At 45.0% G+C, this 23086-nt stretch overlaps 2 protein-coding genes and 2 long non-coding RNA genes across 5 annotated transcripts; 3 read left to right on the top strand and 1 right to left on the bottom strand.

The window, feature by feature from the left end:
- Nucleotides 1–1281: 1281 nt before the first annotated feature.
- On the top strand, nucleotides 1282–6771 carry LOC105284651 (leucine-rich repeat extensin-like protein 3). 2 transcript variants are annotated; one of them, XM_020033391.2, is made up of 3 exons: nucleotides 1282–3144; nucleotides 5064–5537; nucleotides 6226–6771. In XM_020033391.2, the coding sequence occupies exons 1-3, from the start codon at nucleotides 3130–3132 to the stop codon at nucleotides 6325–6327; spliced, it is 591 nt and encodes a 196-aa protein (XP_019888950.1). In that variant the 5' UTR covers nucleotides 1282–3129; the 3' UTR covers nucleotides 6328–6771. The 2 variants fall into 2 exon arrangements, with proteins under 2 accessions (XP_019888950.1, XP_011346623.1); XM_011348321.3 differs by lacking the exon at nucleotides 1282–3144 and having other exon boundaries at nucleotides 3196–5537.
- On the bottom strand, nucleotides 6185–13756 carry LOC105284648 (lysophospholipid acyltransferase 5). The gene is made up of 8 exons (XM_011348320.3): nucleotides 13518–13756; nucleotides 11282–11389; nucleotides 11061–11183; nucleotides 10244–10359; nucleotides 9997–10155; nucleotides 9638–9874; nucleotides 9255–9563; nucleotides 6185–9105 (listed from the first exon to the last, which is right to left on the bottom strand). The coding sequence occupies exons 1-8, from the start codon at nucleotides 13615–13617 to the stop codon at nucleotides 8824–8826; spliced, it is 1434 nt and encodes a 477-aa protein (XP_011346622.1). The 5' UTR covers nucleotides 13618–13756; the 3' UTR covers nucleotides 6185–8823.
- Nucleotides 13757–13916: 160 nt separating this feature from the next.
- LOC109611318 lies at nucleotides 13917–14851 on the top strand. Its single transcript, XR_002193679.2, has 2 exons — nucleotides 13917–14583; nucleotides 14669–14851. It is a non-coding gene; the product is annotated as an uncharacterized LOC109611318 (long non-coding RNA).
- Nucleotides 14852–16021: 1170 nt separating this feature from the next.
- LOC109611319 lies at nucleotides 16022–19539 on the top strand. The gene is made up of 2 exons (XR_002193680.2): nucleotides 16022–18328; nucleotides 19176–19539. It is a non-coding gene; the product is annotated as an uncharacterized LOC109611319 (long non-coding RNA).
- Nucleotides 19540–23086: the final 3547 nt, after the last annotated feature.

Here is a 23086-nt window from a genome sequence, read left to right as displayed (position 1 = left end):
CGAGCCGATGCACGTGTGCTTCCGCTCGCCTCGATTCATATTGGGTCGTCCGGAAAGTTCGTGCCGATTTTTAATAAATGGCGTTGGAACATGTCTGAATATATCAATGTTATTGAAAACATACGATTTATATACATATGCTTAAAGGTGACATTTCAACGCATCTTTAGGAAAAAAGTTGTTTCAGATAAATTGATTCGTGTCAGTTTTGTACTCTTTTGAAGATGGAAGAAAACAAAGAACATTTTAGACACTTGATGCTTTTCTATTACCGGAAAGGCAAAAATGCCTCACGAGCAATAAATTCGATATGTTCTGTTTACGGAGAAGGCGCTTTAGCTGAAAGAACCGTACGTAAGTGGTTCGCTAAGTTTAGAGCTGGTGATTTTAACCTTAAAGACCAAGAACGCTCGGGCAGACCCTTTACTACTGATGATGACCAAATCAAGACACTGATCGAGAATAACCCGCGCTACACGACACGTGAATTAGCAGAGATACTGAAAATATCGAAAACCACTGTCCACGATCATGTAGTGAAGCTTGGTTACGTAAGTCGCTATGATGTATGGGTTCCGCATAATTTGGCCGAAAAAATTTAATAGATCGCATTTCCACCTGCGACTCGCTGTACAAGCGCAATGCAAACGTACCATTTTTGAAGCAATTAGTGACGGGTGACGAAAAATGGATCATTTACAACAATGTAGAACGAAAAAGATCCTGGGGTAAGCGAAATGAACCAGCATTAACCACTCCGAAAGCCGGCCTTCGTCCAAAAAAAGTCATGCTCTGTGTCTGGTGGGATTGGAAAAGAATCCTGTATTATGAGCTACCACACAACCAAACGATAAATGCAGATAAGTACTGCTCGCAACTGGACGAATTAAAGACAGCGATTCAGGAAAAACGTCCAGAATTAGCTAATAGGAAGGGCGTCGTGTTCCATCAGGACAATGCCAGACCTCATGTTTCTTCGACTACCCGACAAAAATTGTTGCAGTTTGGCTGGGATATGCCACCTCACCCACCGTATTCACCAGACATTGCACCTTCAGACTTTCACTTATTTAGGTCTTTGCAAAATTCTCTTAGCGGCAAGAACTTCGACTCTTTGATCGACATAAAAAACCACCTTGGGGAGTTTTTCGCCGAGAAACCTAAGAAGTTCTGGGAGAATGGAATCTTCCAGTTGCGTGAAAGATGGACAAAGGTTGTGAAACAAAACGGTGCATACATAAGTCAATAAATATTTATCGACATAAAAAAATGTTGCCTTTGAGTTTTCCTTCAAAATCGGCACGAACTTTCCGGACGACCCAATATTTAGGTGGGCACGGGTGTCCAATGAGTAACTCGTCGGCCACGGCGCTCGTGGATGAAACGCTCCGCGCGCCTGGTCGCGCCGCGCATATCAAAGCTTTTCAAAGCGGTAGCGCGACGCTCACGAATGCCGGTCGCACCCGGATCGTCTCACCGCTGAGCGATCGCGTAACGCGCTCTAGGACTACACGCCGCAAAATTCGACGCTCGCGAGCCGAGAAACGCTCTCTCGCTCGCGAGCCGGACGACGACGACGCGGATAATCGCACGGTCGCGCCAAGTACGCGAAGCGGAAGACGAGCACGTACGTCGGAGCAAGCGAGCGTCCGTCCCGGTAACGGTACGGTTCCTCGACGTAGGTAACGGACGCTAGATCGGCGTCGCGGCCAGTTTTCTTTCTCGCCGCTCGCTTCCTCGCGCCTTCGACCACAAGCGCACTATACTTTTCGTCCGTGTCGTAGTAAACGACGATGAATAATTCATTGGCACCATCGATCGAGCGAGCAGTTATGTCAGGAGCGGCTTCGCAGCATTCCTCGGGTTACGATAGCGCGAATGAATAACTCGCTCCACGGTATTTTACGCACCTACCGAATTACTCGAATATTTTAATCGGACCCTGTGCGCAAGTGTGCGTGCCTTGTGCGGCACGCACCGTTCAAAAATACCTTTTCGCGTTTTACGTAATTCACCGCGCCGTGTGCGGTAACCGTTGGTACGTGGAAAGTGAGAACGATTCCGGAACGCGTTATCGCGAACGATACCATTTTTTATCACGCGCGAACGCTCACGCCGCGATCGCAGAAAAGCGATTTTACATTATATATTACACGCTTTGTGCTTTGGGACGCTATCTGTGCTCGTCGATCTATTCGGCGCGGCTAATTGTTTCGCCTCCCCTCACGGGACATCGCTCTTGACGTCTTCGAGGATATGCACTCAAATTGCAGTTACCGGCGATACTCAAGGGACAAATTAATTAAATTCGTTAATTTTACGTAAGTCGGAACTTTATACGCTTCACTTATTCACTCTCCTGTATACAATGGATCGTATGCGTCATGATACGATGATCTTATGAAGAATTATACAATAATAATATATAAAAAAATCAGAATAAATATAATAAATTCCGAACCGGGAATTCAGTTCGCAAATAACTGCTTCGTCCCTTGACTGTTGCTAATAAATGTACGAACATTGTTAGATCCAAAAATGTAATCAACAATTTGCCTGATCTCTTTCCCTCTCGCAGATTGCTGGATTGTTGGATTACGCTCTACGTTAATAACGTAATGCAGGAAAACTGTATTACGCGGAAGAAAAATCCCTCGAGGGGGGGTCTGGCTTGGCGCCACGCGACACAGCTGGACAACGGCGAATTGTTCCGCGGGACGATGAATCTCCGTTTCGAGTACTTTCATTTTCTAAGCCGTCGCCTGCCTTTGGCCCGGCATCGAACCCACCGAGTTGGCGGGTGACGACGTCGCGCAAGAAGAGGGGATGCGTGTAAGCGACGACGGCGAAGAAGACGACGGCGACCACGGCGATGACGACGACGACGACGACGATGATGACGATGGCGACGGCGACACTGTCGGTCCACCTTCCTGTGCCTTCCTTTTCCGCGCGGGCATCCCCTGCACGGATGGCCTCTATAAAAGTTCGGAAGAGCCTCGATCGCGCGCCACACGCGTGAAAGCCCGCAAGTGAAACGCCGCCCGCTCCTCACGAGAGAAAGACGCGCTTCTCTTTTTCTACGTGCCTCACGTTTCGGGAGTACGTGTATCGCGCACGCACGGCGAAATGCGGACCACCGCAGTAAGTAATCAGCGCACGGCCGAGCGATCTTCGCTGACACAGCCGATCGCCGTCCTGCCTAGAATAGAGAAACGCGTTGTTATCTTCAACCTGGAGTTTCGACTTTTTTCCGGTGTCGTCAATCAGCGCGACTTCGTGTTTCTGCCGTTGCGCACAAATCGCGAATAAATTGCAAAAACGTTTCGATCGTATCGCGCAAGCATCAAATACCGCGCTGGTTTTTTTTCGTTATAACAGCTGTTGATTACAACGCACTTGCGTGACGATTAATTTTGAAATTTTGTAATTTTGTACAACGATAATCTGTTGTCTTCTCTCTAATTGAATGTATAGCTTTCCTCTCGTGGTATCTCTCGATTGCGATATTCGATTGCCTGATGATCGGATTAAACAAGAAATACTTGTCGCGTCAAGTCGGTTCAACTTAATGGCAAAGATATTTCATGTGCGAAGCGTTCACATAAGCCTTGGAAAAACAAGTTATTAAATTTAAACATCGATTGACGCAATCTTCTCGCTCAGTAACGGGTAACAAGCGATCGAGTGACCAGGTGCGTTCGAGTGATGGGAGCATTTTCGGCTCTTGCGAAACCGTGCAATTATCCGGCCGACATTCGCTTACTTTGCCGTCGTCCCTTGCTCGCTGATCTCCCCGCTCGCTCGCTGGTTTTGTAATCGCATCGATCAAGTACAAGCATCGACTGAAAATCTCGCGTGGAGAACTCGCTCGCTCGTGGAGGATACCCGCTTTCTACCCCAGCGGTGGCTCAGCCGAGCGCAATACAGATTCGCTCCGCGACGAATCCGCGCGTTTACATCATCGGTTCCAGTGGCCGCGTCCGCCTTTTTTAGGCGATGGAAAGTGACCCGAGGCGCGCGTTTTCCCGCGACGAGAAAAGGAATCCCTCGAGCGTGAGTGCCCGGTGAGTGCGTCGGTACGGATCTCCCGCGCGGATCAAACCCGCGCACCGAGCAAAAGTAAAAGGATCTCCTTCTCCTCCTGCTACTGCCGCTATTCACCGACACGCTCTTGATAATTATAACGCGAAGGAAAATGGCGAAAGCAGCGGCGGGCACTCCGACGGGGGGTTCCGATGCGGCACTGAAACGATTAAATGATCGGACGGGCGAGCGGAGGGGTCGTTAAGTGAGTAGGAAGCTTCGCTCGAGCGAAGTGAATTATCGCACACACGTTGACGGTATCGTCTCTTCCGCGCACGCTAATGGGACGTACCCGGCGAATGGAAAACGCTGTTACACTAATGGACTCCCGCGTTTCACGGTGAAAAGATCGCGCAGGGGCTGAGCGAAGCCACGAGGAGAGTTCGCGCGGACCCGTCGAATGATCGATTGGCGGCCGGCGCGGGAGGGCGCGAGATGTGCGCGGCTTTTCTTCGGAGCCGCCGGTCAGCTCCTTCTAACGCGCGTCGCGAATAAGCGAGCTCGCTCTGCTCGTGGAAGATGAAACGTAGAAATCGCGCGATCGCGTGTCGGGAACCGTCGTACCGATTTGAGTTGAACGTACCATCGCAATTATTTAACTAGCATGCCGTAGTCATCCTCCGATCCACGATGATGAATCACGCGGCGAGAAGCGAAACGGTAATGCTTTTTAGAACAAAACGGATTCCTGAGCAAGTTTGCGCCTCGGCTGCGGTGAAACAGTAATCGCTTCGCGTATTTTACCCATCCGCGATCGAATCGTTACGTAAAACGGTAAGGAAAGTAACGCATTATCATCCACACGCAACCGCAAACTTAACGACATGATGGAGACGCTCGCTGATCATGAATTAGTCATCATTGAATTACGATCATTGGATCGATTATTGATCAAGATTGCAATCATTATTATCATTATCATCAGAAGTAATATTATGTCTGATCGTTACCGGATCTCTCTTTTCTTTCCGCCGCAGAGCCCTATCTTCCTGATTGCCTGCTCGTCGATTGCGCTGGTGCTCGCTAAACCGGCACCAGAGCCACCGGTAAGCTCGTACTTCCCTCCATCCGGCGGAGGCGGCGGAGGTGGCGGAGGCGGCAGTTATGGGCCCCCCGCCAATTCTTATGGGCCGCCGCAGCAAAACCCGGTGATCCACAAGCACGTGTACGTCCACGTGCCGCCGCCAGAAGCGCCCGAGTACAAGCCGCCCAAGCAGTACCCGCAGCCGCAGCCTCCGCAGAAGCACTACAAGATCGTCTTCATCAAGGCGCCCACGCCGCCGACGCCGACCGCACCGCAGCTGCCTCCACTGCCGCAACCGGACGAGGAGAAGACGTTGATCTACGTGCTCGTGAAGAAGCCCGAGGAAGCGCCCGACGTCGTCCTGCCGACGATCACTCCCACGCAGCCCAGCAAGCCCGAAGTCTACTTCATCCGCTACAAGACCCAGGTAACGCTTCCATTCCTCTTTTCTTTCTTCTTACGTTTGACTCTGATGGACCGAGGAACGCGTGTGCCAAGTCGAGGACACCGAGAGTGCATCTGCAAGAGTAACGAGTTTTGCCATCGGATCTTAAGTGCATTGCACGTTCGCGTTGTGCAACGAAAAGTCGGTCGCGGCTGGCAAGCGCACGTGACGGACGGACAACTGCGCTTTTTTTTCTTTCTTTTAAGGCGCCGTGCCACCGACGTGAGACGAGTTCCGGAGGAGTCGAAAGGACCCTCCGGAGACAGAGCGAACGCTTCGATGGCGAAAGAGGAAAGCGCGACGTCTCGCTCGCCGCATGCAAATCGCTCATTTGTGGCGAATCGGAGCGAGCGAGACGTGATTACGCGATACGCCGTCAACGAAATTAGTGCATTGTTTGATGATCTTACCATCGTTTTGTCGATCACCTTCTCACTCGTGTAGACTATCGGAAATTATCAGGAATCAGCTGGCAGTGTTAATGATCATTTCAAGCTCCTCGTCGCAAGTATTTTCTTTCCTCTAACGACACAGGCTGCCGAGGTCTTACAAGGACAGATCTTTGATTACAGGATACGGTTGTTAATTATCAAGTATGCGTGAAGCGTTCGTACGTACGTTATGTCTCGGGTGTCTTATCGCTTACATCATTTATTTTTATGCATTACAGAAGGAGCAAGGCGGCGGCGAATACGGACCACCGGGCCAGCAACCAGGACAACCCATCGACAGTTACGGGGCGCCGCCTCAGGGTCCCAGCGGGCCGTACTAAGACTCGTGCATCGCGAGTGGCACATCGGTTCACCGTCCATTCGGCACTTTAGGAACAGCGTTCTACGGAGACCACTATAACGATACGACGTCGCAAACGCGACGCGTGCGCAAACGCGGGGTCCGGGGACTCGCGGGTCCCCGCCCTCGGATCTTAATTAATCGTACAAGAGGGATGCGTGTGTATATATTCGCCAGTATCTCGTAAGATAGGCCGCGTGGTGTTTGAAGGTGCTCGAGACGGGCAGACGCCTCGTGTCGCCAAGTCCGCTCGTGGGTGTCGCGTGCACGCACCTTCGAGCGAGTGCCGAACATACACCCGTCGGTCCTCTTAAAGGTAAACACGAAACAGATCGCTTCGCACGAGACGTCGGTGCTTCTCAATTTTTGTATCTCTTTTTAAGAAAATAATCGTAAATATACATATTTTTTTTATATCAAACAACCCCAACGGCATGTCAATTAATTTACTTTCCGCCTCTTCTCTGTTTCTCGATCTCGCCTCACGAGCGCGGATCTACTCGTGGAAAGCTCGTACCAAGTTGAAAGATTCAAAGTCACGCCCGCGAGCGCCTAGTCCTAACTACGTTATCCTTTTGCTTCGGCGTTCTAGCGGAAGAACTGTCCGCTCGAGAATACACATGCACGTCACTCTATTCGTCTGCTATATCCGCATATTAACTCTAATGATAACGATTTTCTCTCTTTCGAAGACATTTGAAACGCAAGATCTTTGAGGCAAGATAAGGTACTCGCACAACGGTAACACGGAGTGGCGTGTATTCGTATCATAGCATTAAGTACGAAATTGGTGATCAAGTCTCGAGTAGACCCGTAGAGCGCGATTCAAATTCGCGCTCGCACTTATCAACTAAGGAGAAATCAGATCATACTATACCGTCGGTTAATAAACGTAAATCCCAATTCCTACCCCTGTAGATTAACTATCTACTTAAAATATCTAAAAAGTTTCTTTTTGCAAACGTCGCACGACTATTTTGTCGCGAAGACTGGCCATACCTTCCGATCGGCGAATCAAAGCATCAAAACACAAATCATGAGATATCCGATTTAATTAATCAGATTAATTCAAAAGTCAAATTAATAGCCGCTCGCTAAATACGAACAGGAAACTGAGCGATCGCAAGGTATATCCAGTAGTACATCTATGTCGGATCGCTGTCGGACTATACTCTTTCAATTTCGACGATAAAAACTGCGCGTAACAAGGGGCCGCGCGACCGCGTGCCCGCAACATGGACAGATAGAGCTAGATCGTTGTCAGATTTTTATCTACGAAGGTAACTGCGACATACGCGTGATCGGGACATCGCCCCGATCACGTCACTCCATCCAGGCTGATAACGACAGAGCGTGCGTATGCAAGATAAAGAAGGTACGTGACCCGACTAGAATCAAGTTCAATTTGTCATCGTTGCACTTACATCTAGCGGTATAGCGAAACGCAATTAATCTTGAATAGAATTGGCGGAACAAGTACGCGGAACCGTGATGAAACGGACGATCCAATCTCGATCGAGCCAGTCTGCCGTCTCATGCTCACGGAATCGTCCCCCCGAGTATACCTCCCGGTGCGTTCTTACTTCCCTGAACTTACTTTCGCAAAGTGGACGCTCGCCGTTTGCGGTTGCAGCGCCCAAGGGCATAATCGATTTTTTTTTCTGCCTTCGCGATCGTTTGATATTAACGACCGTGGCGCAGTTTAAACGAGTTCACATTGCGCAGTTACATCTCGCCCATTGTTCGTTCTTATCGCTAAAAAAACATAATACGCTCTAAACCGTGATATCTTATCGCGCACTGGTACCGGCAGATTGTAAGTACGAAGTAGAACTGTAACCGATCGAACACGCTATAGGAAAATGATCGAGAACCCGAGAACGTATCACAGGAATCACCGAGAATATCGAACCGCGTTTAAAAAATGTTTTAGATCCGCAATTACAAAATTAGGATCGCAGAATTTTAAACAGAAAATGCAAACTTAATAATAAAATTCCTGATTAGCGATATCTCTATCTCTTGTCAATAGTGTATTGTTCATGCGGCAGCCATCAATGAAATTCCTCGTACACGACTTAATCTCCAAGATAATCACTAACGGAAATGCAACGTTAGTTTTACGGAATTCCTCTAGTCCGATGCGGAAAGAGAAAATTATAGCTCGTTGATGGAACGTCTGATGCTTCTCTGTGACTCATTCTCAGATCTCTCACCATAAATAGAAAGGCAAGAACGATGAAGGTTTTTTACAGAATACGCGTTACGAAACGCGACAATAACGATAATACGCTCCTTGTTCCGTACTCTCCGTTGGATACGCGCTATCACATTCTCTTTGATACTTCGAAGACTGACGACATTGTGACTGTACATAAGCGTCCGTTCATTACAACTTCTTCTCGAATATTGATACACAACGAATACAGGAGGGACAATACTTTAATAATAATGATGCGCGTGGGATCGTGTCGTCTTATTCTTGGTGCGATCGCTGACGCTCGTGTCCTTGACCGATCAATCGCTTGATGAATGGCGCGAGCAACGGGTATAAGAGGAAGATTACGTGTCCACAATAGTACAAACTGGCGTAGACTTGATTGTACCGTGGAAACGATAGCAGCACAAACGACATGAGAGAGTATCCCATGAAAACGAAGGTGTAAAACTTGAGAAAGATCCAGGAGAGCAGGCGCGCCTCCCATCGCGTTTTCAGCAATGTCTGTACCTTCTCGCTGTTCTTCAACACCGGTCCGATCTGGAAACGACAGGAAGCGACGGGATAATAAATTGAGCCGCAGATTATATAACAACCGGATAAATTAATCAATGTTCTATGCAAATTAATAAAAACATCGCAAGCAGACAAGCAATCAGTATCTGAAAAAAAGCTCGCCGCGTACTTACGTCTCGTTCAAAGTACATCACGAGGAATTCCATGAAGAAACAGTGATAGTATCCAGAGTGGAAACCGTGCCAGAGCGCGAGGAAGAGCAACGTACAGATCTGACTGTACATCTTCGAGCCGAGGAACCTTAATCTCTTGTAAATGTACTCCGCGCACCAGTGATTGGTATTTATATTGAACGAGAGAATGTAATGATTGAACTGCGTGGCAGTCTCGAACCGACGTAGCTTCACGTTCGCACAACCGTCCCATCGGACGTTACCGTCCTGGTCCTTTCCATTGTGCGTCAGGCCGAAGGTGATGCACACCTGAAACGAGCACATCATTTAAGTAATTCGCTGACGAATGGCGCCACTCGACATGAGAAATGAGTCTCTCGTACCCCTTCGGTGATCAGCCAGACGCTGACGTATTTGTAGAGATTGATCCGGCCCCACAAGCCGATGAGCAAGCACTTCTTTATTAGATTCAGATTTTGGAACGACTCCTCAAAGAGATACTGATCGGAGACATAGAGCGTGCCGATCTGAAACACCGCCACGCATATAAACCCGATGAAGGCCCGCAGCAGTCCGGCCGACACGCAATCCGGCAGCTTCGCGGCACCCGTTTGCGGATCCTGAAATACAGGGAGTTGTGTCACTCATCGAAATAGACGCTTCTCGCGGATCGAAGAACGGCGGGACTCGAACGGTGCCTCGGTGGACGAGACCGAGTGACCGTCATGATTTGCCAACGTACGCGTTCCGTGAGCTGGCCATTGACATAGTCCAGGTATCGTCGCATACTGAATTGCGGCCCGATCAGGAACGCGCCCGGGAAGTAAGCGTACGCCGCGATCTCCAGCAGCGACGGTCGTTCCTTGAGGGCGACGCGCCTTTGGCTGTCGGACAGCTTCTCCTACAACGTGCAAGCGATGCGATCGTTACACCGCGCGAAGGGAAAATGCGCGTGTAATAGGAATTATGAAAGAAATAGCGGTTCGTACGTCACGTTTCTGACCATCCCATAAATTAAATGCAAGTCCTATTAACCTAAGGGTCAGGACGCATTGCGGCATTGTCCATTTTATGTCGTAATCTTGGGTACTGGTAGTGTAATAGCCTGCGTTGGAAAATGATCTCGTTTAATTGCCTCGCAAATCCGTAGGATCGGCGAGGAAAATAATTATGTAACGATTATACAAGGATTATATATAATTACGCAACGATTATTCGTAAACTAAACCAAACAATTATGCCGGTAAATTAGCATCGATAACATTGACCGGTACAGGATACGATATACGATACTACCAATTTACCAACATTAAAACTAGTATATCATGTATCGTAAACTATTATCGTCATTGTTTCAACAAACTCTTTCCAATATTTAACTTTGAAAGAAGAAGACGAAGAGCAAATTAATTCGAAAGAGAAGACTTTTGAAAACTTGATTATCAATTTCACAATAACATCGATTACCGCGTTCGATCGTTTCAACTCTCCGATTACTGCAAATAAAACAGTAGCAATTAATCAATTTGTCTTTCTTACTTTAATTTGATGTAATTACAGTACTCCTCAATAACTCGTTAAAGTTTAATCGAACTCCATGCATCTTCAAAGAATTTATTTAGACGGAAGGAAGTAAAGTCGGCAATATCTTCCGCAGCGTGTTAAAGCAAGAATATCGCTACGATCAGAAAGTTAAAACAAACAGAGCGCGGAAATGTTGAGAATAAAAGCGCGATTGTAAATCCGGCCATAAACCGGTCGAAACGACTGCAGATCAAGTTCGGGCTTCACACATTACTGCTTTACCGTAAAGCAGATACGTCATGTTGAAGAGAAACGTCACTATGACGGACAATCCGGTACTGCCAAGGACCGTCAGGATCAGATACGTCGCGCATACCGCCGTCGACGAATGCAGTATGTTGCAATCTGCGAAAACAATTTATCATTAGGATTATTCACGAACGCGTCTGCCTGCCGTATTCCGCCGCCGACAAATCGAACGTCTTATTGCTCGGTTGAATTACCGTAATTCCAGTAACCGATCGAGAGACCGCACGCTATGAAGAAAACGTGCTGGCGGATGGGGTCCTTGCCGTAGAGCGTGTACCTGTGCAAGAGAGCGACGGGGAATCCTGAAATCAAATTTCGTAGCTATAGCATTCTGGTTTTATTTCGTCATTAAGGGGGGAGCCTGCTTTAGAACGCTGAAAATAAGGTATATTTTACGAATTGTTTTTGGAGAAACTATACAGCGGATCGTTATAAAACTTTGATGCATTTATTAGTACATGTTTAAAGATAAAAAAATTATTTTTTTATTTGAATATATCGCTCGTAGAGGTCGTCCTGGAGGCATCTTAGTGCAGCCGGCATTGTAAATTCGTGAGCATTCTCCTGCCTCCGAATTTCGTCTAAACTGAAAAATTGAAATATCTTCTCGTTATTTACGAATTCCCATCGTCGATGAACCAAAGAGAGAAGAAAAATGTTGAAAAGTGCCAAAATGGTGGAGCTTAGAACACAAAAGTACGATTTTTAAGCAAAGTTTTTGAACTTTTTCATGCAAAAATAATTGTTTAACTTAATGTTTTTATGAATATTAAAGGTTCATCGACGATGGGAATTCATAAATAACGAGAAAATATTTCAATTTTTCAGTTTGGATGCAATTTGGAGGCAGGAGAATGCTCACGAATTTACAATGCCGGCTGCACTAAGATGCCTCCAGGACGACCTCTACAGGCGATGTATTCAAATCAAAAAGTAATTTTTTTTATCTTTAAACATGTACTAATAAATGCATCAAAGTTTTATAATGATCCGCTGTATAGTTTCTCCAAAAAAATTCGTAAAATTATACCTTATTTTCGACGTTCTAAAGCAGGCTCCCCCCTTAACGCGGCTCCGACAACGTCGGTTCCGATAATCCAAATCACGCGCTTTTTTTTCGCTGACACGCATTGAGCACGAGCAGATAAATTCGATTAACATGTAAATTTTATGCTTAAATGGCTTCTCGTGGCTTCATTAGTGAAATAAAACATAAAACTGTAGTGTAAAGACAATCGATTTAAAAACGGCGTATAGTTTAGTCTACGCGTGGTCTATATACGGTAAATAAGTTTCACTTTTACAACAATTTTAACTTGATCGCACGAGCGTAAAATCGAACGATCGTTACACGTGGCTCGTCTCCGTGTTAATTCCGATTAAAGTTTATCTTTTTCGGTGGTCTGTTCCGGGAATCGTTCGCACGTCGCAAATTGATAAAGCTGCGCTTCCCACGTTTTTATCAGATAAGCTATCGATCCGCGTACATCCGGTGTCATTAACTATGTATTACGCTAACGAGCCATTAATCACGCAGTGCGGTTCTATGATCCGTTGCGCATTGCTAAACTGCTGAGATTATTTTTGCCTCCGAATTGAGCGCGAAATTTCGTACGATGTAGATCGCGCTCGTTACCGACAAACTGTCCTATCATGACGCTTATGTAACGTGACGTAAATAAATGCACATGCATTGAGCACGCAAGCGTGCTTTTTGTTCGCGTATCTGCATTCAGTATTTATGACGCGAGTCGTACACAGTGCACGAGAGTGTAACGACGCTCCGCATGCGTCGAGCAACTCTCGCAATCAGCCGTCACGATCGATATAGGATCCGCATCGACATTTGTTTCTTGGAGAATTATACGAACGGAATCAGGTGCACGCGCGTGCGAGGGTAGCACACGCTGATCGTAAAAAGACAGCATGGGATATAGCGCAGGGTGTACGAGGCACTCCGCGCGCATGTCTCACGGATACTGCGACGAGCGGAGACAGCCCCGGCGCAGCCGAGAGGGCAAAAGCGCACGTTAACGATCACGCGTATATAACCTTCTTCGACGTAATTACGTTATTTCGAGTCGCTATCGAGCATGCATCGGGTGAAGCCGCGAGCGGGACCGTCAAGAAACAGCTTACGCAGCCAGACCGCTACGGGTAAATGTCGGGGGAGACGAGGTACGGGTCCCTCGGGGAGGGAGGGCCGAGGGTTGATCGCGCGCCGGCGACAAGCGGTGTTATGAATGAACGCGGAATGAGCGAGGTCGTCTCGTCCGAGTAGGATCCCATGGGGAAAGGGGCACCGGAGTGCACGAACGTGAGACCGCGCGTAATCCGGAGAGTAACACAGAGAGAGAGAGAGACGAGGACGGGACGAGCGAGCCGGAAGGGCGAGAGGGCGGAAGGACGAGAGAGACGAGAGCGGCTTACCGAGCAGGATAGAGACGAGGAGACGCAGCGCGGCCTCCGGGGCGCCCACCAGCGTCGACAACCTCGCCAGCCCGCCCGGGCTGTGCGCCACGTTGTCCATGACCGACAACGGGGGTGCGACAACGCGTTGCCACTCGTGGCGACGACGAGGATGGGAACGACGACGACGGCGTCGTCACGCTGTCGAAATCACAGTGCCCGGTACCGTCCGCACGCACGCGGCACACGCGAGTGAACCTCTGTCGGCGCGACGGCCAAGCGCCGCTGCGCGCGCGTGCGTGCGCGCGCGCGCAGGTTCACACGCGGCAACCTTCACCGCTAACGAGCGTCGTTCGAAACCGCACGGTTTCGAGACGGACGACGCGATTAGCCCACCGCCATCGACCTCGTCCCGGCTGTGTTCAGTCGCCGCTGCCGACCGTTGCCGATGTCACCGTCGCGACGACGACTGTCCCGCACCGCGGACGCCGCTTCAACGTCACTGGGTGGTAACTGAACGCGTTACGGCGATGCGACAGTCAGCGTGGTCGTCATTACGCGTAAACTGAATCACGTCGTATCGGCGGTTAGGTGTGAAGTTGGCGCGGCATTTCAAAGTACGCCTCGAGACGTAGAAATGGCGACCGGCGCGTAACCTCGGTCAGTGGGCGACAGCAGTGTCGTCATCGGACCGAACGTGCTGAACGAATCTGACTGCGAGCCAACCGAGCCGTCGGCGGTTCGAGCCGTCGGTAAAACGGCTCGGACGCGGGCGCAGGCGAGCGACGTCGCGACGACCGCGCGGCTTCATCCATCTCGAGGGTGCGATCGATCGCGCGCGGAAAACTCGAGGGCGCAATATCGATACGCGCGCATGCGCCGATGCGACGCCGCGCGCAAGGTCGTGGCGACTTTGCCGCGCTCGTCGGACGCGAGTAATACCCTGCAACGGAACGATTAATTTTTTGGTGCGAAACAATTCCGCGATGCCCGTGACTCGTCAAGTCGAAACTCTCTTGGCGAGACGAGAGATTGAAGAGACGAGGGAAAAATAAATACCGAGTTAACGTCGAGATGAGAGCCGGTGGTACTTTCTATGGAAACTCAGGCGCGGTGAAACGCGCACGTGAGTCGCTATAATCACTTTCACTCACTCTTGCTCTCATTGCTAGGTGAAATCCTACGATGGACCGTCCGCAATGCGAGGGAAAAACGGATAATCGGCGCGATTATCTTTCTCGAGTTGCCAGGAGAACGGACGGACGTGACGCATCGAAAAATAAAGCCTTCCCCAGGCAGCACACATTGGTTTCAAAACCGTTTCATAACCATTTTATTGAAACGTTTATTTAGCAGAAAAATGTCCAACGAAAAAACGTTAGGAGAAACGTTTCAGAAACCATCAGAAAAATATTTATCAATTCTATGTATCAGTGCCTCAAAGATAGACAGAGTTAAGTCACATTTTTGTAAAAAACTACATTTTTATATTTTATGAATTACTCTCTAAATTTCGTGTAGTGGAATCTCGCTCCTTTGAAATATCACTTCAAGTAACAGTGATCTCAAAAGTTTCAAAAGAAAAGAAGAAGAAGAGAGGAGTATTGGATCGGTTTTCCGGATGGTTATTTACAAGGTGATAACGCAAATGTTACTTGCGAGAACGTCACGTCTGGCCTGGCCATCTATCGGTCGCTTGGTGAATCAGAGGTGGGAATCACGCACGCTTGTGTTGATTTTTGTCTCTTGTTCCATAATCGAGTACATTGAACGTATGATGTAAAAATAATGAATACTCGCAAAGTAAGTAGAAATTACTATTTTTTCTATATTATATAATTTCCAATCAATTTAATAAAACACATTTTTCGTTTCTGTGGAAAGGTGAAAAATACGTTTTTAAAATTGAGGTCTAAAAACGGTTTCTATTGAAACCGTTTCTTAAATGGTACTTTATGTTTCTTAGACATTAGATACGTCTAAGAAACATACAGGGTGTTTCCTAAGTAAGTAGACAAACTTAAGGAGGATATTCCTTGGCTTATTTTAAGAAGAAAAGGTCATATAAACGTATGTCCTAAACTGCTTTGTTTTCGAAAAAAAAGTACATCACTGTTTTCGTTCACTTTTCGTTTATTATAGAACAGTTTGTGTTATTGCAAATGAAACAAATGAAAAACAATAGTAACCAAAAAGAAAAATTATAACGAAAAAGAAAATAGTAACTAAAAAGAAAAATAATAACATCACAGTAACTGCTGAAAATGTCCACCTGCAGCCATGATACACGCCTCAACTCTCCTTTCCATTGATTGACGTACACGCTCAAAAATACCTGGAGTGTCTGAAACGAGTGTTCACTTGCGGCGCCGCGAGACCATCCCCACTCCATCCCCACCGCTGTTGACTCGTCTGCAAAAGCACGCTATCCGAAAAGTGAACGAAAACAGTGATGTACTTTTTTTGGAAAACAAAGCAGTTTAGGACATATGTTTATATGACCTTTTCTTCTTAAAATAAGCCAAGGAATAATATGCTCCTTAAGTTTGTCTACTTACTTAGGAAACACCCTGTATATTAGGCTAACATGTGCTGCCTGGGTCGCTACAATGACTTTCAGTTGTATCTGCAATAGTAGTACAGTTGTACCGATGATCTCTTCAGATTCGGTTATTTTTAGCCGCAAAGCTAGTCGTAGTCGCTGGAATAGGAGTTGATCAACCTACTTGAGCGACTACGACTACTTTGCGACCGGAAATAATAATTTCGTCTCAATAAGCGATACAAGACTGCGACTTAACGAACGATTCCGCGACTTCGTTGTGGCGGAGGCTTAAATTGTCGCGAGGGTAGGACGAGATACGGGGACAGTAAAGGAGGAAGATGCAGCACACGGCAGATTCTGCGTCAATCATTAAATTCGTCTTATTTCGCGAAATGAACATTATATATAGGTAACATCATACATAGCGTAGCGTAGCGTTGCGCACGGTTGCGCACGCGAGCGCGCGCGCATTTCTCACACAGAAAACGCATCGTGTCTATCACAGAATAAATATGGTCGGAAGACCCGCGATACGATGGAACAATAAGAGTTCACCGCTCTGCCAAGTAGTACACGCGGAGACTCTTATACGTGCGGTCCCTTATGCACGCGGCATACGCACGCAGACACACACACACACGTACATACATACACAACTCGCGCGTGCGTGGCACACATTCGCACGAAACTGTGCACGCGCGGGGTTTCTCACATTTTCGCATCCCTGCACAATTCGCAATTGTACTCTCTTAAAGAAGCGTTTAAGTACCTCCATGAAATATTTCATAAAAAATTTCGTATCCTCGTCAGTTCCCGGTTTCATCCAGCTCGGAAAGACTATAAAGTATCGAATCGTGTTTGGAAATCCTCGGGTCAAAGCGAAGATCGCTACGCGATTAGGGACATTAAGTCGCTCTATGAGAAGAAACTCTGGAGTTATAACGATGTAGCATACATGAATAAAACACGATCTTATGCATATTACATGAAACGATCTCCGCTCCGCAAGCAAAGTTCTTCTAATATCAGACGACAGTCATAAATAATGCATGTCGTAACGCCTCTGCGCGAGCATTCGGATTGAATTGGTCCTCCGGGGACTCCCGTTTCTCTCTCGTAAGATTTGGTACTTGTAACGCTCTCTCGTCGTGCAAACGGTTGACCCATAGCATTGTACGGCGTTTCGCGGTCGTCGAATTTAATATTTCAAAGCGTAAAGGTGTACTGTTATCGCCAGTCTGCTGCTCGTCGGATCCTTCTGACTCTCCCTTAACTTTTATTTAGCTCTTTAACTCCACAGAAATATCGGACACACGCTGGAAATTTAATTCCTGGGTTAAACAGAGCTTGCAAATCATAAGAAAAATGTTATAAAAATATAATAGTATCACAGTGAATAATCGCTCGTAAAACTTTCCTCTCGTTTCCGTAATGAATCTTAAATCGTATGCTTGCTCGCGCAAGACCAAGAACGAGAAAGAGAGGAAGAGAGAGAAGGGAGGGAATAGTATCGGGAAAGAAAATTGTTTATCAGGATTTGATTGCCGAGAGTTATCCGCGTAACACACGTACAAGTCCATTCGCGTTTGCAGGTGTCGGTGAATCGATAGGCACCGATATTAATGTTAACGTAGCACGTACGGTGTACAAGCATACGAGTGTGCAAAGTTTACACATACCGGCACTTACGGATACTTATCGAACTCGCGGGAAAGTCAAGAAAGTCAGCGAGCAGGCGAGATCCGAGAAAAGACCCGCGGGAACTTGAGCGAAACTTTACCGCGTCGTTAAACTCTCGCGAATCGCGCGTGGATGCTTCCTTCTTCTCTCTCCCTCTCTCCCTTCCGCACCCCGCGCTCATTTCTCCTCGCAGTTAAATCACGCGCACGTGTGTGTATACATATGTAAAATATACCGCAGATGTATACCGCGTACATATACGTGCAAGGATAATTACTCTCGAGCATAACGCAAGGACCTCATATCACTCGGCTCGACGACTGCAACTTCAGTTCTTGCACACAGCTACAGCGCGCGCGTGTGTGTGTATGTGCATGATACCGTTACTACGCGCGCCAAGTCACATATAGATATATACGTGAACGTACACATATATATGTACATATATAAATGAATTTCTGGCCTTTTGCCTCGTCGTGCGCTATATCCTCCATGTATTCGAGAACGATGCAGTACGATACGTTGTCGTTAACGTGGCCGAGAGAGAGACAAAAGCCTGCCTCAATATATTTATATATAATATATATATAATATCTTTATATACAGGGTGTCCCGGGTTTTAACCGACAAACTGCGGGAGCATATTCTGCTAGTGGAAATAAGAAAAAATTCTTATATCGAGTTTGCTTAGAAATGCTTTATTACAAAGTTATAAACCAATATTGAAAACAAATATGAGATAAGTAACGACGGAAAAAGTGTAGAATTTGGAAGGTCGAAGATGTTTATGTTACGTGTATTCACATGTATTCGTGTTCGCTATGTTGAAACGATTCAGTATGATTGTTACTTTCACAACAGTAGCCGTTAGATTTCAATCGTCGTGTCAACTAGCGATTACTATCAGAATGCCAAAAGTGTTTTCAAATGGGGAATACACCGATATTCATTTCGTGTACGGATTCTGTGACGGAAATGCACGAGCTGCCGTACGAGAGTATCGACGTAGATTTCCTAACAGGAGAGTACCAGATAGATTTAAAGCAACGAATTACTAATTCAGTCACTGAGATGCAACAAAATTTTCGGGAATGTCGTACCGTAACAAATTCTGTACTACGTCGATGCTAGCTTGTATCGATGCGCAAGGACAACATTTTGAAACGCGTCACTAAATCATTGCGTAGATAATTTATATTTTTGTGAAAAAATCCGTTGTTACTTATCTGATATTTCTTTTCAATATTGGTTTATAACTTTGTAATAAAGCATTTCTAAGCAAACTCGATATAAGAATTTTTTCTTATTTCCACTAGTAGAATATGCTCCCGCAGTTTGTCGGTTAAAACCCGGGACACCCTGTATATATATCTTTTAGATATATAATATAATTAATAATTTTATATCTATAATATCTTTAGACTCTCTATATTGTAGTTTCTTATTTCGAATAGGCGTTATTTCTCGTTATATTAATCGAATATCGTGCAAGTAAACATATTTGATTTTTTTGCTCTTACACGCTACGGTACGCGAACACGCGCGATAAATACTTTCCTCTTGTGTGGTCGTTTTTCATCAGCGTAAGCTCTGTAAAGCGTTATTTTGGGAAGCGGAAATTCACCTCTTTTACCTCGTAATTGTGTCATTTTTCATTCCTGTGTGTGACGGTTTTATATATCATAGATAAAATTTTAACTCACGCTCTCAAAACTGTAAAAATAACGTTTAGTCCCAAAGCCGGAAAGTTTTCACAGTGCGATGTTAAATGTCACGCGACGATTAAACAAAAATACGAAATATGAGCGTATTAGCACGTAAAAAGGCCATTAATTCATTATTCTATTCCGCTTGTGTACTTTATTCCTTTTGACTTTGTTCTTTACTGTAACACTGTAACTAAACGCGATATCTTTTACCCTTTAATCTTTAAGTCATTATCAGATTTGTCACTGAGTTGTCGCTTATAAGAATTTGAACAGATTTGCGTATGCATATCTTACTTTCAACATTCAATTTTTTATGGAGCAAAAATATAAATATACATATGCACGTATGTGTGTATACAGAAGATATATACAGGGTGAGGCACCTAAAAAAGGCCACCTGAATATCTCGGCTGTTATTGGTGATAGAAAAAAATGTGTCAGACCAAACTTGCATGGTTTCGAGGGACACATAATTTGTTCTAAATAGTTTTTTATTGGCTGGACGCGTAGAGGTCATATGAAGGTCAACTTCGTTTTTTTAAATGGTATGATATGTTTTTTTACGTACCATCTAGTAGATAGATGGTATGATATGTTTTTTTACGTACCATCTAGTAGAGCGTTTGAAGATGCGCACATTGATCTACGGGTCAAAATCATTCAAGGTCACTGAAGGCTAAAATTTCTAAGTGCTAGAACTTTTTCATTTCTGAGTTTACGGTATTTTCAATAGCAGAGAACTCTAGGCAATATAAAAAATAATGATATCATCAACTCAGAACTTCTCTGAGAAGAAAAAATGTTTAAACTCGAGAACTTTTTCATTTCTGAATTTACGGTATTTTCAATAGCAGAGAACTCTAGGCAATGTAAAAAATAATGATATCATCAACTCAGAACTTCTCGGAAAAGAAAAAATTTCTAACGGCTAGAACTTTTTCATTTCTGAGTTTACGGTATTTTCAATAGCAGAGAACTCTAGGCAATATAAAGTAAATTATTTTCCCTTGCAGTTGGTCTTCAGTGACCTTGAATGATTTTGACCCGCAGATCAATGTGCGCATCTTCAAACGCTCTACTAGATGGTACGTAAAAAAACATATCATACCATTTAAAAAAACGAAGTTGACCGTCATATGACCTCTACGCGTCCAGCTAATAAAAAACTATTTAGAACAAATTATGTGTCCCTCGAAACCATGCAAGTTTGGTCTGACACATTGTTTTCTATCACCAATAACAGCCGAGATATTCAGGTGGCCTGTTTTAGGTGCCTCACCCTGTATATGTGTGCATGTATGTACATATACATATATATTCTCATATATAAATCATTTCTCGTCTGTTTAATAATATCTTTTAAAAATATATCATGAAATTTCATGTACGTATGTGTATTTATATGTATAGACGTCGCGCGTTCTCTATGTACGTTATCAGTTATCTAATCACAATTATCTAATGACTATCCTTTAAAATTCACGCATTCCATAACGAATATTATAATTACATTACGGGAATTTCCTTCTCGGTTGGCTTTTTTCCGTAACTCTGCTAGTTCGAGGTACGAGAATCTTGTATCCAGTAACAATACCGAAAGTGCAATCATCGATATTGCAATACGTTAAAATCCTGTCTTTGTAGATCCCAAATTTGTCGCGCTTATGACTTTATACGGAAATGTGTAAATTTGTGCACGAAAAATATTCAAAAGTCTATACGAACGGCAGAGAGAACAATCGTTCGTCTATTTGCCAATTTTCGGATTTCTTGCCTGGAAGCCGACTCCTATATTGCATCAATTTCATGTATTGCGACATGATACCCTAGTCGTAATAGATTCCTCCGAAAAAAGAAACGAGAAACTTCCTCGACGTAGACAGATATCTTCAATCATCCACGCGAAAAATACTATTTGTAGATTTTGTGTAAATTTCCATTCTGCGTAAATCAAACTTTCGATATTCCTATCAAGGTTTATTTTATTTCTGCTGACCATGATGACGGTTTCCACGCGAAAAATACTATTTGTAGAGTTCTGTAAATTTCCATTCTGCGTACATTCAAACTTTCGATATTCCTATCAAAGTCTATTTATTTCTGCTGATAGCTATGATGAGATAAAATAGTTACCACGATGTGGGACTTATCGATACGCTAGGCTGTAATATAACAGTAGTAATAGCTATTTCTCTTTGAGAATAACTCATAAACAATTTGTACGATTTCTCTCTCTATAATGTCGGAATATTAAAATTCTCGCGGTGGGACGTCATGTTTAGTCACAGATAAAGACCAGCTTTACCTGTGCGCGTGCGAAAAACTCGGCTTTACATTCCTTAACTTAACAATTAAAATAATAATTACAATTAATTAGAATAATACAAAGCTTGATGCAAACTCTCCTCGTCGTCGCGGGAGATTCTGGAGGACTCATGTGTCTCGAGTGCGTTGCATCAGTGACAGTGTATCGATAAGCTCACAACGAGTCTCAACTTTTCATCATCACGCCTACACGCTGTCGCTTAAGGGGGTATTCTAGTGTAGCATGTCAGAAAAATCGAATTTTTTTTTTTGGCATATTTTGCAAGTATATGGTATGGAAAATATGTCTGCGAGAAGATTTAGCCCGATTCGCAAAATTAACAAAGTAATAGCACCTAATAGAAAAAAGCCTCTGGCGCGCGCTCGGCGGTTGGACCGCGCGGCACACAACAAAGCATTGTGTTAGTATTTTAGATAGGATCGGAAGATCGTTATTCTTTGAAGGTCGTACATTTGACTTGGAGCCTTTGTATAGTACAGGTTATATAGTACAATGAATCTCTAAATTCATTGATTTGGACTTTTGCTCCAAAACATCTCCATGCTGGCGTGAAAGTTGTTGAAACAGCAACATTCTTGGCAGTTATAATTTTCAATAAAGGATTTATGCCAATTTTCAAACTTATGAACGTGATGGGAGTTAGTATTGGTCAGCAAGCGGTGATGCACGCAAACTCCCGGAACGAAGCTCGCATCACCCGCTCGGAGCGGCGCTCCACTAACTTCTCTCGAGATCAGAGAATGAATCGCAGGGAAGAGAGATCAGCTCTGCAGGACTTCTACGAACAAGAGGAATGTCCCCTGTATGGCCCTGGACTAGCCGATTGATCGTAAGTAACATTATCTCTATGTAATCAGTATGAAAAACTTTAAACGTGTTTTTCTCGAAACCATGTTTTTCAAATTGGTTCCCATGATATCTCAAAAACCAGTTAATCAATTGACTCAGGCTTTTGCACACATCTTCAGTATATGTGTGGCTATAGCCCCTACCACAATCAAGTCGAAATATTGTTTTTTGGAATTTCTACAGCCCTTCAATGGTGAAAAAAATGGCACAAATCGAAACTTAATTTTCTCAATGAAGTCATGTTTTAAATTTTCAACATTTTTTTTTCATTCTGGTACCTGCTATAGCCACACTCATACTAATTAAGAATCTCTTTGGTTTTTTTGTTTCAGATGAACAGAACAGCTGAAATCATGGGAACCATGGACCAACTTCTTTTTTCATGTTCTTATTTAATATCATGTGCAGCGCTTATTTATAGTTATTGTCTACTACAAAAATTTGGAAACATACACCAAATATGTATGAATAAGCAGGGAAA

The sequence above is a fragment of the Ooceraea biroi genome, chromosome 9 (assembly GCF_003672135.1).
Source record: "Ooceraea biroi isolate clonal line C1 chromosome 9, Obir_v5.4, whole genome shotgun sequence".
Lineage (NCBI taxonomy): Eukaryota > Metazoa > Arthropoda > Insecta > Hymenoptera > Formicidae > Ooceraea > Ooceraea biroi.
The sequence above is the reverse complement of the archived record's forward strand: the minus strand, read 5'-3'. Positions and strand labels throughout refer to the sequence as shown.